General features: G+C 41.1%; 1 protein-coding gene across 1 annotated transcript in view; it reads right to left on the bottom strand.

Annotated features, from left to right (window-relative positions):
• The window catches only part of ANGPTL5 (angiopoietin like 5), a 97,118-nt gene that overhangs the window by 19,772 nt on the left and 64,286 nt on the right, over positions 1–13,060 (bottom strand). The window contains exons 6-7 of the mRNA XM_077484644.1: positions 10,335–10,455; positions 1,538–1,723 (exon numbers count right to left, since the gene is read on the bottom strand). Coding sequence (XP_077340770.1) covers positions 1,538–1,723; positions 10,335–10,455 — 307 coding nt within the window. The remainder of the gene's footprint in view (positions 1–1,537; positions 1,724–10,334; positions 10,456–13,060) is intronic.

The following is a 13,060-nucleotide window of genomic DNA, read 5'->3' as shown; positions in this document are numbered from 1 at the left end:
GAGAAGCCCAGCCAAACAAGCTTTGGCTGGACTTCTCCTTTAAGCTTCACATCCAGTCCTGCTGCCCATGTTTTACTAGACAGGAAATGGGGAAAAACTGCAACAGGGACACAGACAGAAATCTAAATCTAAAATTGGGTTCTTGCCTTCTCCTATTCTACAAAAGAAAAGCATTTGTATTGCTGTTTGTGTTCCTGTTGGCGAGTTCCCTCATTTCCTGTCTTGCCTTCTCCTATTCTACAAAAGAAAAGCATTTGTATTGCTGTTTGTGTTCCTGTTGGCGAGTTCCCTCATTTCCTGTAGACAGGAAATGGGGAAAAACTGCAACAGGGACACAGACAGAAATCTAAATCTAAAATTGGGTTCTTGCCTTCTCCTATTCTACAAAAGAAAAGCATTTGTATTGCTGTTTGTGTTCCTGTTGGCGAGTTCCCTCATTTCCTGTCTCGTAAAATGTGGTCAGCTTGACAGGAAGTGAGGATACATTTTGCTAATGGAGCTCCAGATAGTTGTAAAAATCTAACAAGAGTTCTAATCCTTTCACACTCTATCCAATTCTAGAAAAAAAAAAGTTCACTTGAAACTTACCCTCCTGCCAACACCCCTTAAACAATAAACCTTTACTCCTAAGGGCCATGGGCTGTCCGATCAGGTCCCCCTGTCAGTTTTTCAGGTGGACATGATCGGACCCTCCATTCACCTCTATGGAGCGGCGGATGTCACCGGTAACATGTCCGCTGATACCTGCCGCTATCCGATCTGATCTTTTCTGCCAAAACCAGACCGATGGTGGTCCTATTTTCCATCTGTCTGGTAGGTGGGATGAGATGAAAACTGACAAGTGTTCTGTTTTCATCCCATCTCTCTATAGAGGAGAACAGTGAGCGGAGATGGACCTGTCATCTGCCTGCTCAGCAGGGATCAGCGGCGTAAACTCTCATGGAGCAAGCGGATCCCACAGTATTGAGGCACCCATGTAAGAGGGGCCTAACACTAAACTAATCCAAACAAAAGCTGGCCATAGATAGATCGAAATTCAACCAGTTCAGCAGGGACTGGCCAAATTTCAATCCATCTATGGAAATTCCTGCTTGGCAGAAGTCGATCGTTAGAATAGAAATGATGGAAAATATTCATTTTATCAAGGACTGCAGCGATGATCAGTGTATTCTGAAAGTGGGGGTCCAGCTGTCAGAATACAATAACACAGCTGGGAGAATTCTTCTATCCACCTAGTTTGTGTAGATAGGGAAATCCTTTTTCCCATCAGCACTGTGGTTGATCAAAATAAAGAGAACACATCTATGGCCAGCTTTTTTTACTCTAATTAACTCCTATTTACTGCATGTTCATCTCTTTTTGCACCGAGATCCACTGTGCTGATAGTATGCAACATTGAGATCCCGCAGACAAGATAAATTGATCCGTGAAAAAGAACCAGTGTACAATCAGCCTAAAATCTGGGCTGTTTTTATTCTGCTTTGCATTAAAACTATAAAATGTAGACAAGTAATACTCAAATCAATATTTTTCTAACCTGCAGTTCCAAAGTATCGCCCAACATGCATTATGAAGGAGGTCTTCTCATCTTCAATCCAGAAGTTATCATAGGTTGCATATGCCTGTGATCCATCTTCAGCCTCCAGGGCAATATTCAGCATGAAACTTGTGTTTTTCTGATTCAGAATGCAGAAAGTTTTCCTCAGACCCAACCAGAATTCTCCTGCAAATGCAATAAAACAAACTGTGTTATGCTGCCTCAATGTGTTAAAAAAAAAAAGATATTATCCATTTAACACCTTCCAGTCTGGGCCAATTCTAATATTCCTCTTACACACGTAAAAAACATAATCTTTTTTGTCAGAAAACTACTTAGAACCCCCAAACATTATAATTTTTTTTAAGCAGAGGCCATAGAGAATAAAATCATGGGTGTTGCAAGTTTTTATGTCACACAATATTTTCGCAGCAGTTCTTCAAAAGCAAATGTTTTGGAAAATATACACTTTAATGAATTTTAATGCACACAAACACAATATAATATGCAATTTTTTGTAAAATATAAAAGATGATGTTATGCCAAGTAAATAGATACTAAACATGTCACGCTTTAAAATTGCATACTACCAGCTGGCTGGAGAGAGAAAGAATTCTGGATGAGCAGATAAATAGAACAGTTTGGGGAGGGTCAGACGTATGTCAGTGCCATTAAAGTATAACTAAAGGCAAAACTTTTTTTTTTTTTTTTAGCCTTTCTATTTGTCCTGTTTACCCTTATCATTGAAAGGGAAAGTAAAAGAAAATCCCCAAATTTTGGGTTGTCCCCAGAAAAGCAATAGAGGGGAGATCTTCCAATGAGGACACTAGTTCTGGGGACCTGAGGGTCCCCAAGGAGTTCCCTTAACCTGTTGAGATGTACTCTCACTTCCTGTTTTACTATGTGACAGGAAGTGGAGGGTTACAAATGGCAAAAAAAAGATCTGACGGGTTATACCCTCCCTTACGCTATCCAAAAAAGAAAAAAAAAAGGTTTTGCCTTCAGCTCTACTTTAATTGTTACTGGCACCCCACATATAGTATTTGTCAATGCAAGCCCCAAGCCACATGGTGCCACACCACCATGCAGTTTGGTGTGGCACATTTTTGGAAAAAGGTCAGGGACTTATTTTTAGTATTTCTTGTACATAGGGCAGCCGGTTTAAATGGATGGGCTGCCCAGCAAACTGTGAACCCAGCCTGAGTCCAACAAAGCTCTTGGACTGCCCAAAATGCAGTGCCTGATTTGGCCATTTTGGGCTATGGTTTCAAAACAGGACAAGTATTGTTCATTTTGATCTTCATTTCACATAGGGAACTCTGACAAGGAGTAAGGTCTCATGCACAACCGGGATTCTTGAAAATGGTTCCCCCCTCCCCACTCATTGTAGGTTGGGCTGGATTCTGGCCAGAATCCAGCCCTTGACACATTTCTCATCCATTTCGGGCCTCCATATTAACTTAGAGAAATCTGTAGCTCTAAATGTCTCCCTAGACGCTGACCTGGTCGCACGCCTGCAGTCCCTCTTCCCTTTTCGTTGAACAACCACATACATTTAATAACTGGGAGTCTGCCTGACCCCCACTTAGTCCTCTCTGTTCTCTGTTAATTACTATCCCCTGCTTAGATTCTTGACCACTCTCCTACAGACATGGCAATTTCCACACCTGTACTGGTTGGGTAGAATCCACTCTATAAAGATGACGGTCTTATCAAAATTACTGTACTTTTTCCACACCCTACGAGTACGGGTCCCTCTACATTTTTTCCGCCTACTCCAGAGCAGGATCATGTGCTTTATCTGGGCTAATAAACACCCTAGAATTTCTAAGGCTACCCTTTTTTATACATAGATTGCAAGGTGCTTTGGGAGTTCCCCATGTCTCTAAGTACTATCTGGCGGCTCAGATCTCCCAATTATCACTACTCCATGCTTCCTCCAATGTCCATCTATGGGTGCTTCTGGAGCTCTCTAATTGTGCCCTTCTTTCTATACAAGTGCTTCTTTGGCTTCCCCAGAAACTTCAGTCAATGTCATTGAGCCCTTTCATGCTATATAGCTTTAAGTTGTGGGAGTCGGTAAGATACTCAAGCTCTCTTATGTCCCCCTTCCTGCCCCTGCTGCCTATTACTAATAACCCATTGTCCCCCCCCCTGGGTCTCGACCAGTCTCAGATATTCCCGTGGCGGACCTCACAGGGCCTTACCCCTTGACTACACGTACTCGACTGACGTGGTCTGCATTCTGCGAATTCTGTGACACTCCCCAGGCAAAATTCTTTTGTTTTCTTCAGATCCAGCACTGGATAACTACGCTCCGACGTACCTCCTCCAACCCATTCCAGACATCCGCTTTCGAACATATCTGTCTACATGCCCCAGGTTCCTGGGGCCTTATCTCCACCCTCTACACAGCTTTGAATGGTCGATCATCTCTCACCTCACTCTGCTATGTGTCCCAGTGGGAATGAGATTTGGGACATGGGATTGAACCAGTGGACTGGAGCAAGGCCTAGTCTTCTGTAGGTAAATGTTCCTTTAATATTTCCATCTTGGAGGCAGCATACAAAGTGCTGTTATGGTGGTACTGGGTTCCAGCACGTATTGCCCATGCCAACCCAACCTCTAGCAATCACTGTTTTCGAACATGTGACCATCGTGGGGATGTAATTCACACCTGAGGGGCCTGCCCACGATTAGTCGGTTTCTGGTCCCGAGTGTTTGGTTCGCTTTTTCTTTTCCATTTGAATGTCTGTAAAGAGGCCAAATTTGCACTATTATATTGCCCCATCCCGGGTTTGTTTGCTAGTCAACAGAATTTGGCAACCTATCTGTTTACAGTGGCCAAAAGGATGATTGCTCAAGCATGGAAAAAAAACACAGTACCCTTAATGGAAGTAGAAAACCACTTTGAAATCCATGATGGCCAATGAACAAATGTCTATTATACTCAAAGACATGCATGCCAAGTTCCTTAAAGTTTGGGAGCCATGGCTGGCATATGCCTTTCCCGAACTCCCTCTGACTAGTATGGATCGGCTCTGACTGGTTTCCTGGGTGATCCCGGGTCACCTTCTCCTTTTTTCCTTCTCTCTCTTCCCCCTACCCCACTTTTCCTTATTCTCCCCCTCTCTTTCTTATTTCACTCTGTTTTCCTTCTCTTAACAGGGCTCTTAGCCCTTTTTGATTGCTAATAGATGTCCAAGATGATCTTAATGCAGAGTTGATGCAATTCTGTCCTGGTGATTCCCACACTTGTGAGGGTTACCCCAAATTACATATGTTGCATATTCATACCTTGCACCTGTATTCATACCTTGCATATTCCTTCACACTCTGTTGTTGGATGCCGTGACGAATGGGTGGACATATTCAATACAATATTAAGGAGCAGCCCTGCTTGTCAATATTACTATTATAATATCTACGGTATTTCAGGACCGACTGCTTTGCCCCAGTGTCTTTCCCGGGTTGGGGGCTTTAAGCTCCAAGCGTCCACCAGCACTAGGGGGCGGGTTTATTTTTTACACCTACGGCTCTTTCAGCCATTCCTGCCGGGGCAACCACACTAGAAGGCTTCGAAAGGGCAAATAACCATCTGCAACATTCACTCTGGTTTTCTGTCATGTTTTTAATTTCAAATCTTATGGAATGCCTATTCAACACACTGTTCTAAATATACCACCTCTTACATTTATACATACCCCTGAAGAAGGAGATTCAGTCTCTCTGAAACACGTAAGGTATTTCAAGTAATCAGTGTATATACAGATTATCAGTGTATTTATGCATTTCATGTTTTATGTACTTTTCTTAATTTTTTCAATAAAAAAACTTTTTTGTATCTTTAAAAAATGTTGATATTGTATATCTGTTGTACGTGCCTAAAAAGTCCACCACTAGGGGTGTTCCAATTTCGGTCTTAAAAAAAGTGAAAAACCACTTGACATTCATGATGGCCAATGAACAAGTGTCTAGTATACTCAAAGACACGCATGCAAAGTTCCTTAAAGTTTGGGAGCCATGGCTGGCATATGCCTTCCCCGAACTCCCTCTGACTAGTATGGATCGGCTCTGACTGGTTTCCTGGGTGATCCCGGGTCACCTTCTCTTTTTTTCCTTCTCTCTCTTCCCCTACCCCACTTTTCCTTGTTCTCCCTCTCTCTTCATTATTTCACTCTGTTTTCCTTCTCTTAACAGGGCTCTTAGCCAGGGCTCAAGTCCTGCGGGAACGCATGGGAACGGAGTTCCTGTACTTTTTCCACAACAGGAACTCAGTTCCCATTAGCAGCCGTGTCCTGCAAGACTTTGAAGTATGCAAGCTGTGTGGCAGGTGCTACACCAGCAGCTGCCGACACAGCTCGCAATGGTAAGTGCCGCACACCTTCCCATTCTGGCATTGCCAGTAGGGGGCCTCATGACAGCTTCCGCTTCGATCTACCTGTCAGTCACAGCTAGCTGATGGGTAGATCAGGTCTAGGTCTAACTGATGGGTAGATCAGCTATTCTGCTCACAGGACATGCAGGGAGAGAGGTGAGCTGAGGGAGGAACATCAGTTTGGGGTGGTAAGCTGAGCACAATACCTGGCAAAGTTTAATGCCAGGAGGGAAGTTTATGTGGAAATATGTGAAGGGTTGGAATAGCAGCGAGTGTGTGTTGGAGCCCTACAGAGTTTGCAGCCCCCCCAAGCTAACATACATCTCCTAAGCAGGAACACATCACTATCTCCCCAAGCATTCTGTCCAGATAATGTGCAGTCAATTTATGACCTTTCCGTTTCACCCTGTGTTATCCAAACTCTGTACAATGAAAAGTGTAAACTCACCACACAAACACTCTATATACAAAATAAAATTCCCCAATAAAGATCAGAACATGATGTTCACATTTGCATGGAAGCACAATTGAATGAATGCTGATTATTCAGAGAATTACAGTATTTATGTTTATTGAGGATTGTTTTTTTATGTACTAACAGTTAAGCTTCATATACACAACATGAAAATTGGATGAAAAATACCACTTTTGAAGCGTTCGTGCATATGAGCGTATCATTTTTTTTTCATTTTTTTTTTTTTTTTGGTGAGGGGAGTGGATCTTGGGTGAGAGTTCCCACACTTTTTTCCCCAGGACTTGACCCCTGCTCTTAGCCCTTTTTGATTGCTAATAGATGCCCAAGATGATCTTAATGCAGAGGTGATGCAATTGTGTCCTGGTGATTCCCACACTTATGAGGGTTACCCCAAATTACATATGTTGCACTCAGGATTTATGTGAGTGTTTAAATAGGAGGCTGCCCTCCTCTGTTTATGTTGTATTTTTATTTTATTTTTTGTCTCTTATGTGCTAGTTCTAGTCCCTGCATGGGCAATCTAGGTGCCTTTGACATTGTTGTATGTTTAACACTACTTCTGCAATAAAAACTTATTGAACCAGAAAATATTTTTTATCTGATAGATTAATTGGTTATTGTGTAAAATTACCCTAATATGTGTGTGTGTGGCTCTAAGAAATCCAATTGGAAACCCCGATAACACTGGCAAATGATGGGATGGGATGTAGATGGGATGTCATAAAATTTGACTTGAAAGACAGATGGCATAAATACTGATAATTACAATGGGGGCGTGAAATTAGGGGCTCATTCACATGGGCACTCAGCTCCATACAGTGTGAAGGGCCCTTTGTGTACTTTTGTGTACTATAACTGAGCTGCATGCAGACAGCCCATATTACTGAATGGACAGGCATCAAATGTATGGACTCACCTGCCAAGTTTGACAGGTACACAGAAACAAATCTATAGCACTGGATGCACAGACTCTGCATCAGTGTTGGTGTACCTGTCAAACTCAGCTGTGCAGGTGAGTCTGTACAGCCAATGCATGTTCATTTACTATTATGGGCTGTCTGCACGCAGCTCAGCACTAGGACAGAAAAGTAAACAAAGGGCTCTTCACGCTGTATGGGGTTGAGTACCCTTGTAAACAGGGCGGGGGCAAGGGGTGGGCAGGAGGGGCAACTGCCCTGAGCACTGTTGTATCATGTGAGGTGGGGGGGGCACCATGAGGAGTTTGGGGATTTATGCTAGGTGGGGGAATTTGGGGAGTAGCAGGGGGTTAAGAATTGTACTAGGAGGGGAAATTTGGGAGGGTGTGCTAGGAAAGGTTATTTGGGGGATTTGTGTTGGGTGGGGGGATGGGGGAAGAGGATTTGTGGTGTTTGTGCTAGAAGAGGTGATATAGTAGAGGGAGAAGGGGATTGATGCTCGGCGAGAATTTTTTTTTGGGGGGGTGGATTTGTGCTAGCAGGGATGATCATGGTGTATTTATTCTAGTAGGGGAAATGTGTGTGTGTGGGGGGGGGGGAGGGGGGATTGGGGTGAATTTGGAATGGGAGGAGAGAATGTGTACTTGAGGGGGTAGAGGAATTGTGCTAGGAGGGGTGATTTTTTTTGGAGGGGGGATTTGAAGAGAGAGAGGATTTGAGCTGAGAGGGGGAATGGGGGGGCAAAGATTTGCGCTCGGAGGGGGATATCAACCCGGGGGGGGGGTGATTTGGCCTGGGAGGAGAGGGAATTTATGCTTAGGGGTAAGCATGCTGACATATAACGTTCATACATCTTGGGGGGGTGCAGTTTGGCATTTTCACCCTGGGCTCCAGATGACCTTGTCCTGGCAGTACCTCTAAATGAGCCCTAAAATCTAAAATAAATGTTGCAAAGCATAAGGTTGTATTCTTGCTTTTAAACAAATATTTTAATACAGTACAGTACTTTACATATTTTTGCCGTATGATTTCCATATTATTTAATTGGCTTTAATGCCGGCAATCTTTCTCCTATCCAAAATGTTCTTTTGTTTGTCTTCCCAAAGCCTAATAAAATGTGTGCATGCAACTAGAACTGTGAGTCATGCAGCAAAATGAGTCACTGCAGAACAGTCTGGCCAAGGTACTGGAAGAAAAATTTTAATTTAAGGAAATAAAACAGAATTTCATGAATAAATAAAGGTCTTTCTATCACTGCCTACAAGCGCTGTCTACCCGTAAAACTCCAGAACCACTTCTTGTTCTCAGTAAAGGAATAAATACTTTTTCAACTATTTGTAACATTCGCTGCCTACCTGTAAATCTCCATCACCGATATAGTGAGTGTAAACCCTAAGGCCGCGTACACACGCGGGGACTATTCGCTCAACTTTGTCCGCTGAACAGTGTTTCGGCGGACAGTCCGCTCGTGTGTGGGTTTTCAGCGGACAGTTTCAGCGGACAGTCTGACGAACAAAGTTTTTCGGAAATTCCGAAAAACTGTCCGCTGAAACTTGGTTTGAGCGGACAGTCCGCCCGTGTGTAGGCTTGTTCGTCAAACTAAGTCTCGCGCATGCTCAGAAAGAATTTACACGCCGAAGGTTGCATTGCAGTGTATAGGACGTCGTTTTCTAGTCCCGTCGTACGTGCCGTTCACGTCATCGCGCACGGTTTCAGCGGACTGTTCGTTCGTCGTGTGTGGGCAAGTCCGTCCATGCTAATTTTGAGCGGACTGTCCGCTGAAACTGTTTGACGGACAAAGTTGAGCGAACAGTCCCCGCGTGTGTACGCGGCCTAACAATGAACTTTTCTTAATGAATAAAAAGGAAGTCTTGAATAACCACACTACTGAAGCAATTATCTTTATTTAGAAAATCGCCAAACAGGGAAAAAGCATCAAGCAATCGGCAGCGGAAGTTCAGGGTGACCCGCTGACATGTTTTGTGCTACATTAGCACCTGCTCATAGCACTGGCCCTTCGGCAAGTTAGGTTGAGAAAGGACAAAAGTCCATCAAGTTCAGCCAAAAAAACATATACAAAAATTCCCTATACACAATCCTTTACCCAGTCAATCCAGAGGAAGGAAAAAAAAAAACTTTAATGCATGATCCAATTTGCTCCAGCATGGAAAAAAATTCTTTGCTCATTCCCCAGAAGACAATTGGATAGTCCCTGGATCAACAGTCTCTGGTGTTATTTTGATATAGGTCTATACATCAGACTAAAGCAGGGCTAAGGGAGGAGGAAAGAGGACCAAGAAATTTAGTTCCAAAAGAGGGTCAATTACTGCAAATGAAGGACCGTTGGGGGGTATGCATCATTCCTCCAAAGTTTCAGTAAAAATATATATTTTTTTAATTTTGCAATGATACTATACGTTTAAACTTTGGTCAGTTGAAATTAGAAGGGCAATATTCTGGGATTTGTTATGTGCCAGCCCCCTCACTATAAAAGAGTGGGTTCCCAGCATCTATTCCTTTATTGAGAGCTGGCAGCCTGTGTAGGGAGCATCAGTGTACAAATTTGGTTCCAGAAGAGGGTCAATCCCTCCAAATGTAGAGCAGTTGAGGACTCTGCATCATTTCTCCAAAAGCTTGGTAAAAATCAAATTTTTTATTTTATTTTGCAAGCATACTATAATATTTCTTAAATTTAAAACTACAGTTGTATATTCTATGTTTTAAAGGAACCCAGATAGATTTTTATTTACCTATTTCACAAAATTCTGCTATCCAGCACCTATGACTGCCATCATCCACATCAGCAGGAGTGGTGCTAATTACAGAGCAGCAAATTCAATGTGCTTGAAACCACAAAGTCATGCTCTGCCCTGGAATTAGCACCACTGCTGGGATCAATCTCCAGCACCTGATATGATAAGCCAACAGGTTACCTTTAAAACACAAGGTGTACTTTATATCCACGGAAATCTCCTTTCTAACATTGCCTACATGGAATAACAAAAAAGTCTTTCAATATTCCTCTACCTGAAAGCTCTCCAAAACCTTCCATGTAGTCAAGCCAAGTTCTCTGGAAATCAATTGTGCCATCAATTCTCTTTTGAAGGACGGTCCATCCTCCTCCTCTGTAATCCATGTCACAAAATGCCTAATAAGACATTACAGAAGAGTATACATCATAGTAATATAATAAAAACAATAGCAGAAATAGGTTTATAATATCATGTAAACTGTAAAGCATCAAGCTGTAAAGTACATTTTAGAGTTTTCTCTAGGTCTATAAAAGGACATTATACTTTGCATGTGTGTTTTGGCACCCTATTTTTCTGGGCCTTTGCTCATATTAGTGTCAATACATCATTACAAGCTTTCTACCATCAGAAGCATTGCTGTAAAAGACACATTAACAATGTTCTTATTTGTAAAACCCTTCTTTTTTGTGCTCTCACCATCATTTACTTGGAAATGCTAAACCATGCATCATAAGGAAAAATGTATCCAAGTTTTGGGTAATTTACTGGCTAAAAAAAAGGATGCTTCACATACACAGGATCATATCTTTTGTTGTATTTTATACTAAAGTAGCTTACGGTCCATTTATAAAGCAGCAGCATAGCCATACTGCCATACATTTGCTCTAAAAAAAAAAAATGTTTTACATCTATGTATTTCCGTGCAACTTTAATGTATTTCCATTCAACTGCAGCATTCATCTTACTATTCACTAGTGTTATAAAATTGTTGTTGCACTGGGAAAAGCAGGAAATGCCAACATAGTAAAAGAAGACTAGCTTAACCACTCCAGCCCGAGCCTCATTTAAAGATTTGGTGTTTACAAGTTAAAATCTTTTTTTTTTGCTAGAAAATTACTTAGAACCCCCAAACATTATATATATTTTTTTTCCTAACACCCTAGAGAATAAAATGGCGGTCATTGTAATACTTTCTGTCACACCGTATTTGGGCAGCAGTCTTACAAGCGCACTTTTTTGGGAAAAAAATAACATATTTTGAATTAAAAAATAAGACAACAGTAAAGTTAGCCCATTTTTTTTTATATTGTAAAAGATAATGTTACACCGAGTAAATTGACACCCAACATGTCACGCTTCAAAATTGCGCCCGCTTTTGGAATGGCGACAAACTTTTACCCTTAAAAATCTCCATAGGCAATGTTTAAAAAATTCTACAGGTTGCATGTTTTGAGTTACAGAGAATTATTGCTCTCACTCTAACGATCGCGGCGATACCTCACATGTGTGGTTTTAACACCGTTTTCATATGTGGGTGCTGCCCACTTATGCATGCTTCCGCACGCGAGCTCAGCGGGACAAGGTGTGTTAAAAAAAAGATTTTTTATTATTTATTTTACCTTTTATTTTTTATTTTTACACTGTTCTTTTAAAAAAAAATGTGTCACTTTTATTCCATTTAAAAGGAATGTAAACATCCCTTGTAATAGAAAAAAAGCATGACAAAACCTCTTAAATATGAGATCTGGGGTAAAAAAAAGACCTCAGATCTCATATTTATACTAAAATGCAAAAAATAAAATTATTTGTTTAAAAATAAAATAAAATAAAATGTCTCTTTAAGAGCTATGGGTGGAAGTGACGTTTTGACATTGCTTCCGCCCTGCAATGGTATAGATACAGATGGGGGCCATATTCCTCTCATTCATCTCCATACCTAACAGGTAAAAGGATGCAATTGCCTCCGGTAAGCATCAGAAAGCACCGGAGCATGGTGGGAGGGCCCTCTCCTGCCGCCAAAAAAAGTGATCTTGTGGCGAAACCATCGCAGAGACCACTTTTTTCTGAAAGTGGACCGCCCACTGAAGAAGAGGATACTGGGGTTATGACAGCTAGCTGCTGCCATAACAACTACATCCCTCTTCAAAATGCCGACGTATAATGATGACGGGTGGTTCGTATGTGGTTAAAAAGTGGTTGTAAACCCTCTCCTATACCCAGTGAAGTGAATAGCCTCAGATGATACACAGAGATAAAATAAGTCTCCCTACATAAGTTTTACATTGTCAGAACTATTGAAGTTAAAAAACCAAAAAAGGAACCAATTTATAAGGCCTATACTGTACATATTATTTTATATATGGTTTTATGGACATCTTAGAAGCCATCTTGTTCTGTTTGTTAAAAGGTAAGTACATTTCTTTTGGACAGAGACTTTTACAGAAGATTTTAAGAGCCTAATCGCATATTCTCTCAGGTTGTAAGTTGTGAGGGTCCTAGACAACAAAAGCAAGATAAGGATTAGCCATGGTGTCAGAATGTGTGTAATGAGATTGATGACTCATGTCTCAACTAACACAATGAATAGAGACTGTGATTTTTTTTCTCATTACTGGAAAACGAAAAGGGGGCTTATTTAAAAGTTGCCTTATGAACAAGTATTATTAATTGCAATTAATTGCATTAGCAATCATTTCTATTGTATTATTATTACATTATATGGAGTAATTATATGCCTACTTAATTGAATAATTTCACATATCTTTTGTTTATGTACTTTTAAAATATTCAACATATATTCATTATACAGTATATTGTTCAATTGTACTCATTGAAATATATTAGTATATAGATATTATTAATATGGGAGTAGCATATTTGAAGTACTATGAATAAGAGTGAAAATATATATATGAAATAACCATTGTGCTTTGAAAACCAATTAATTCACTCTCAAAGGAATTTGGAAGAAAAGTAATTGTCCTTGTTAGCCCTTGTACA

Source organism: Lithobates pipiens, unplaced genomic scaffold, assembly GCF_037356315.1.
Source record: "Lithobates pipiens isolate NorthernLeopardFrog02 unplaced genomic scaffold, aLitPip1_a1.2 Scaffold_16, whole genome shotgun sequence".
Taxonomy (NCBI): domain Eukaryota; kingdom Metazoa; phylum Chordata; class Amphibia; order Anura; family Ranidae; genus Lithobates; species Lithobates pipiens.
Note: the sequence above shows the minus strand (reverse complement) of the source record. Positions and strands in the feature narration are given on the sequence as shown.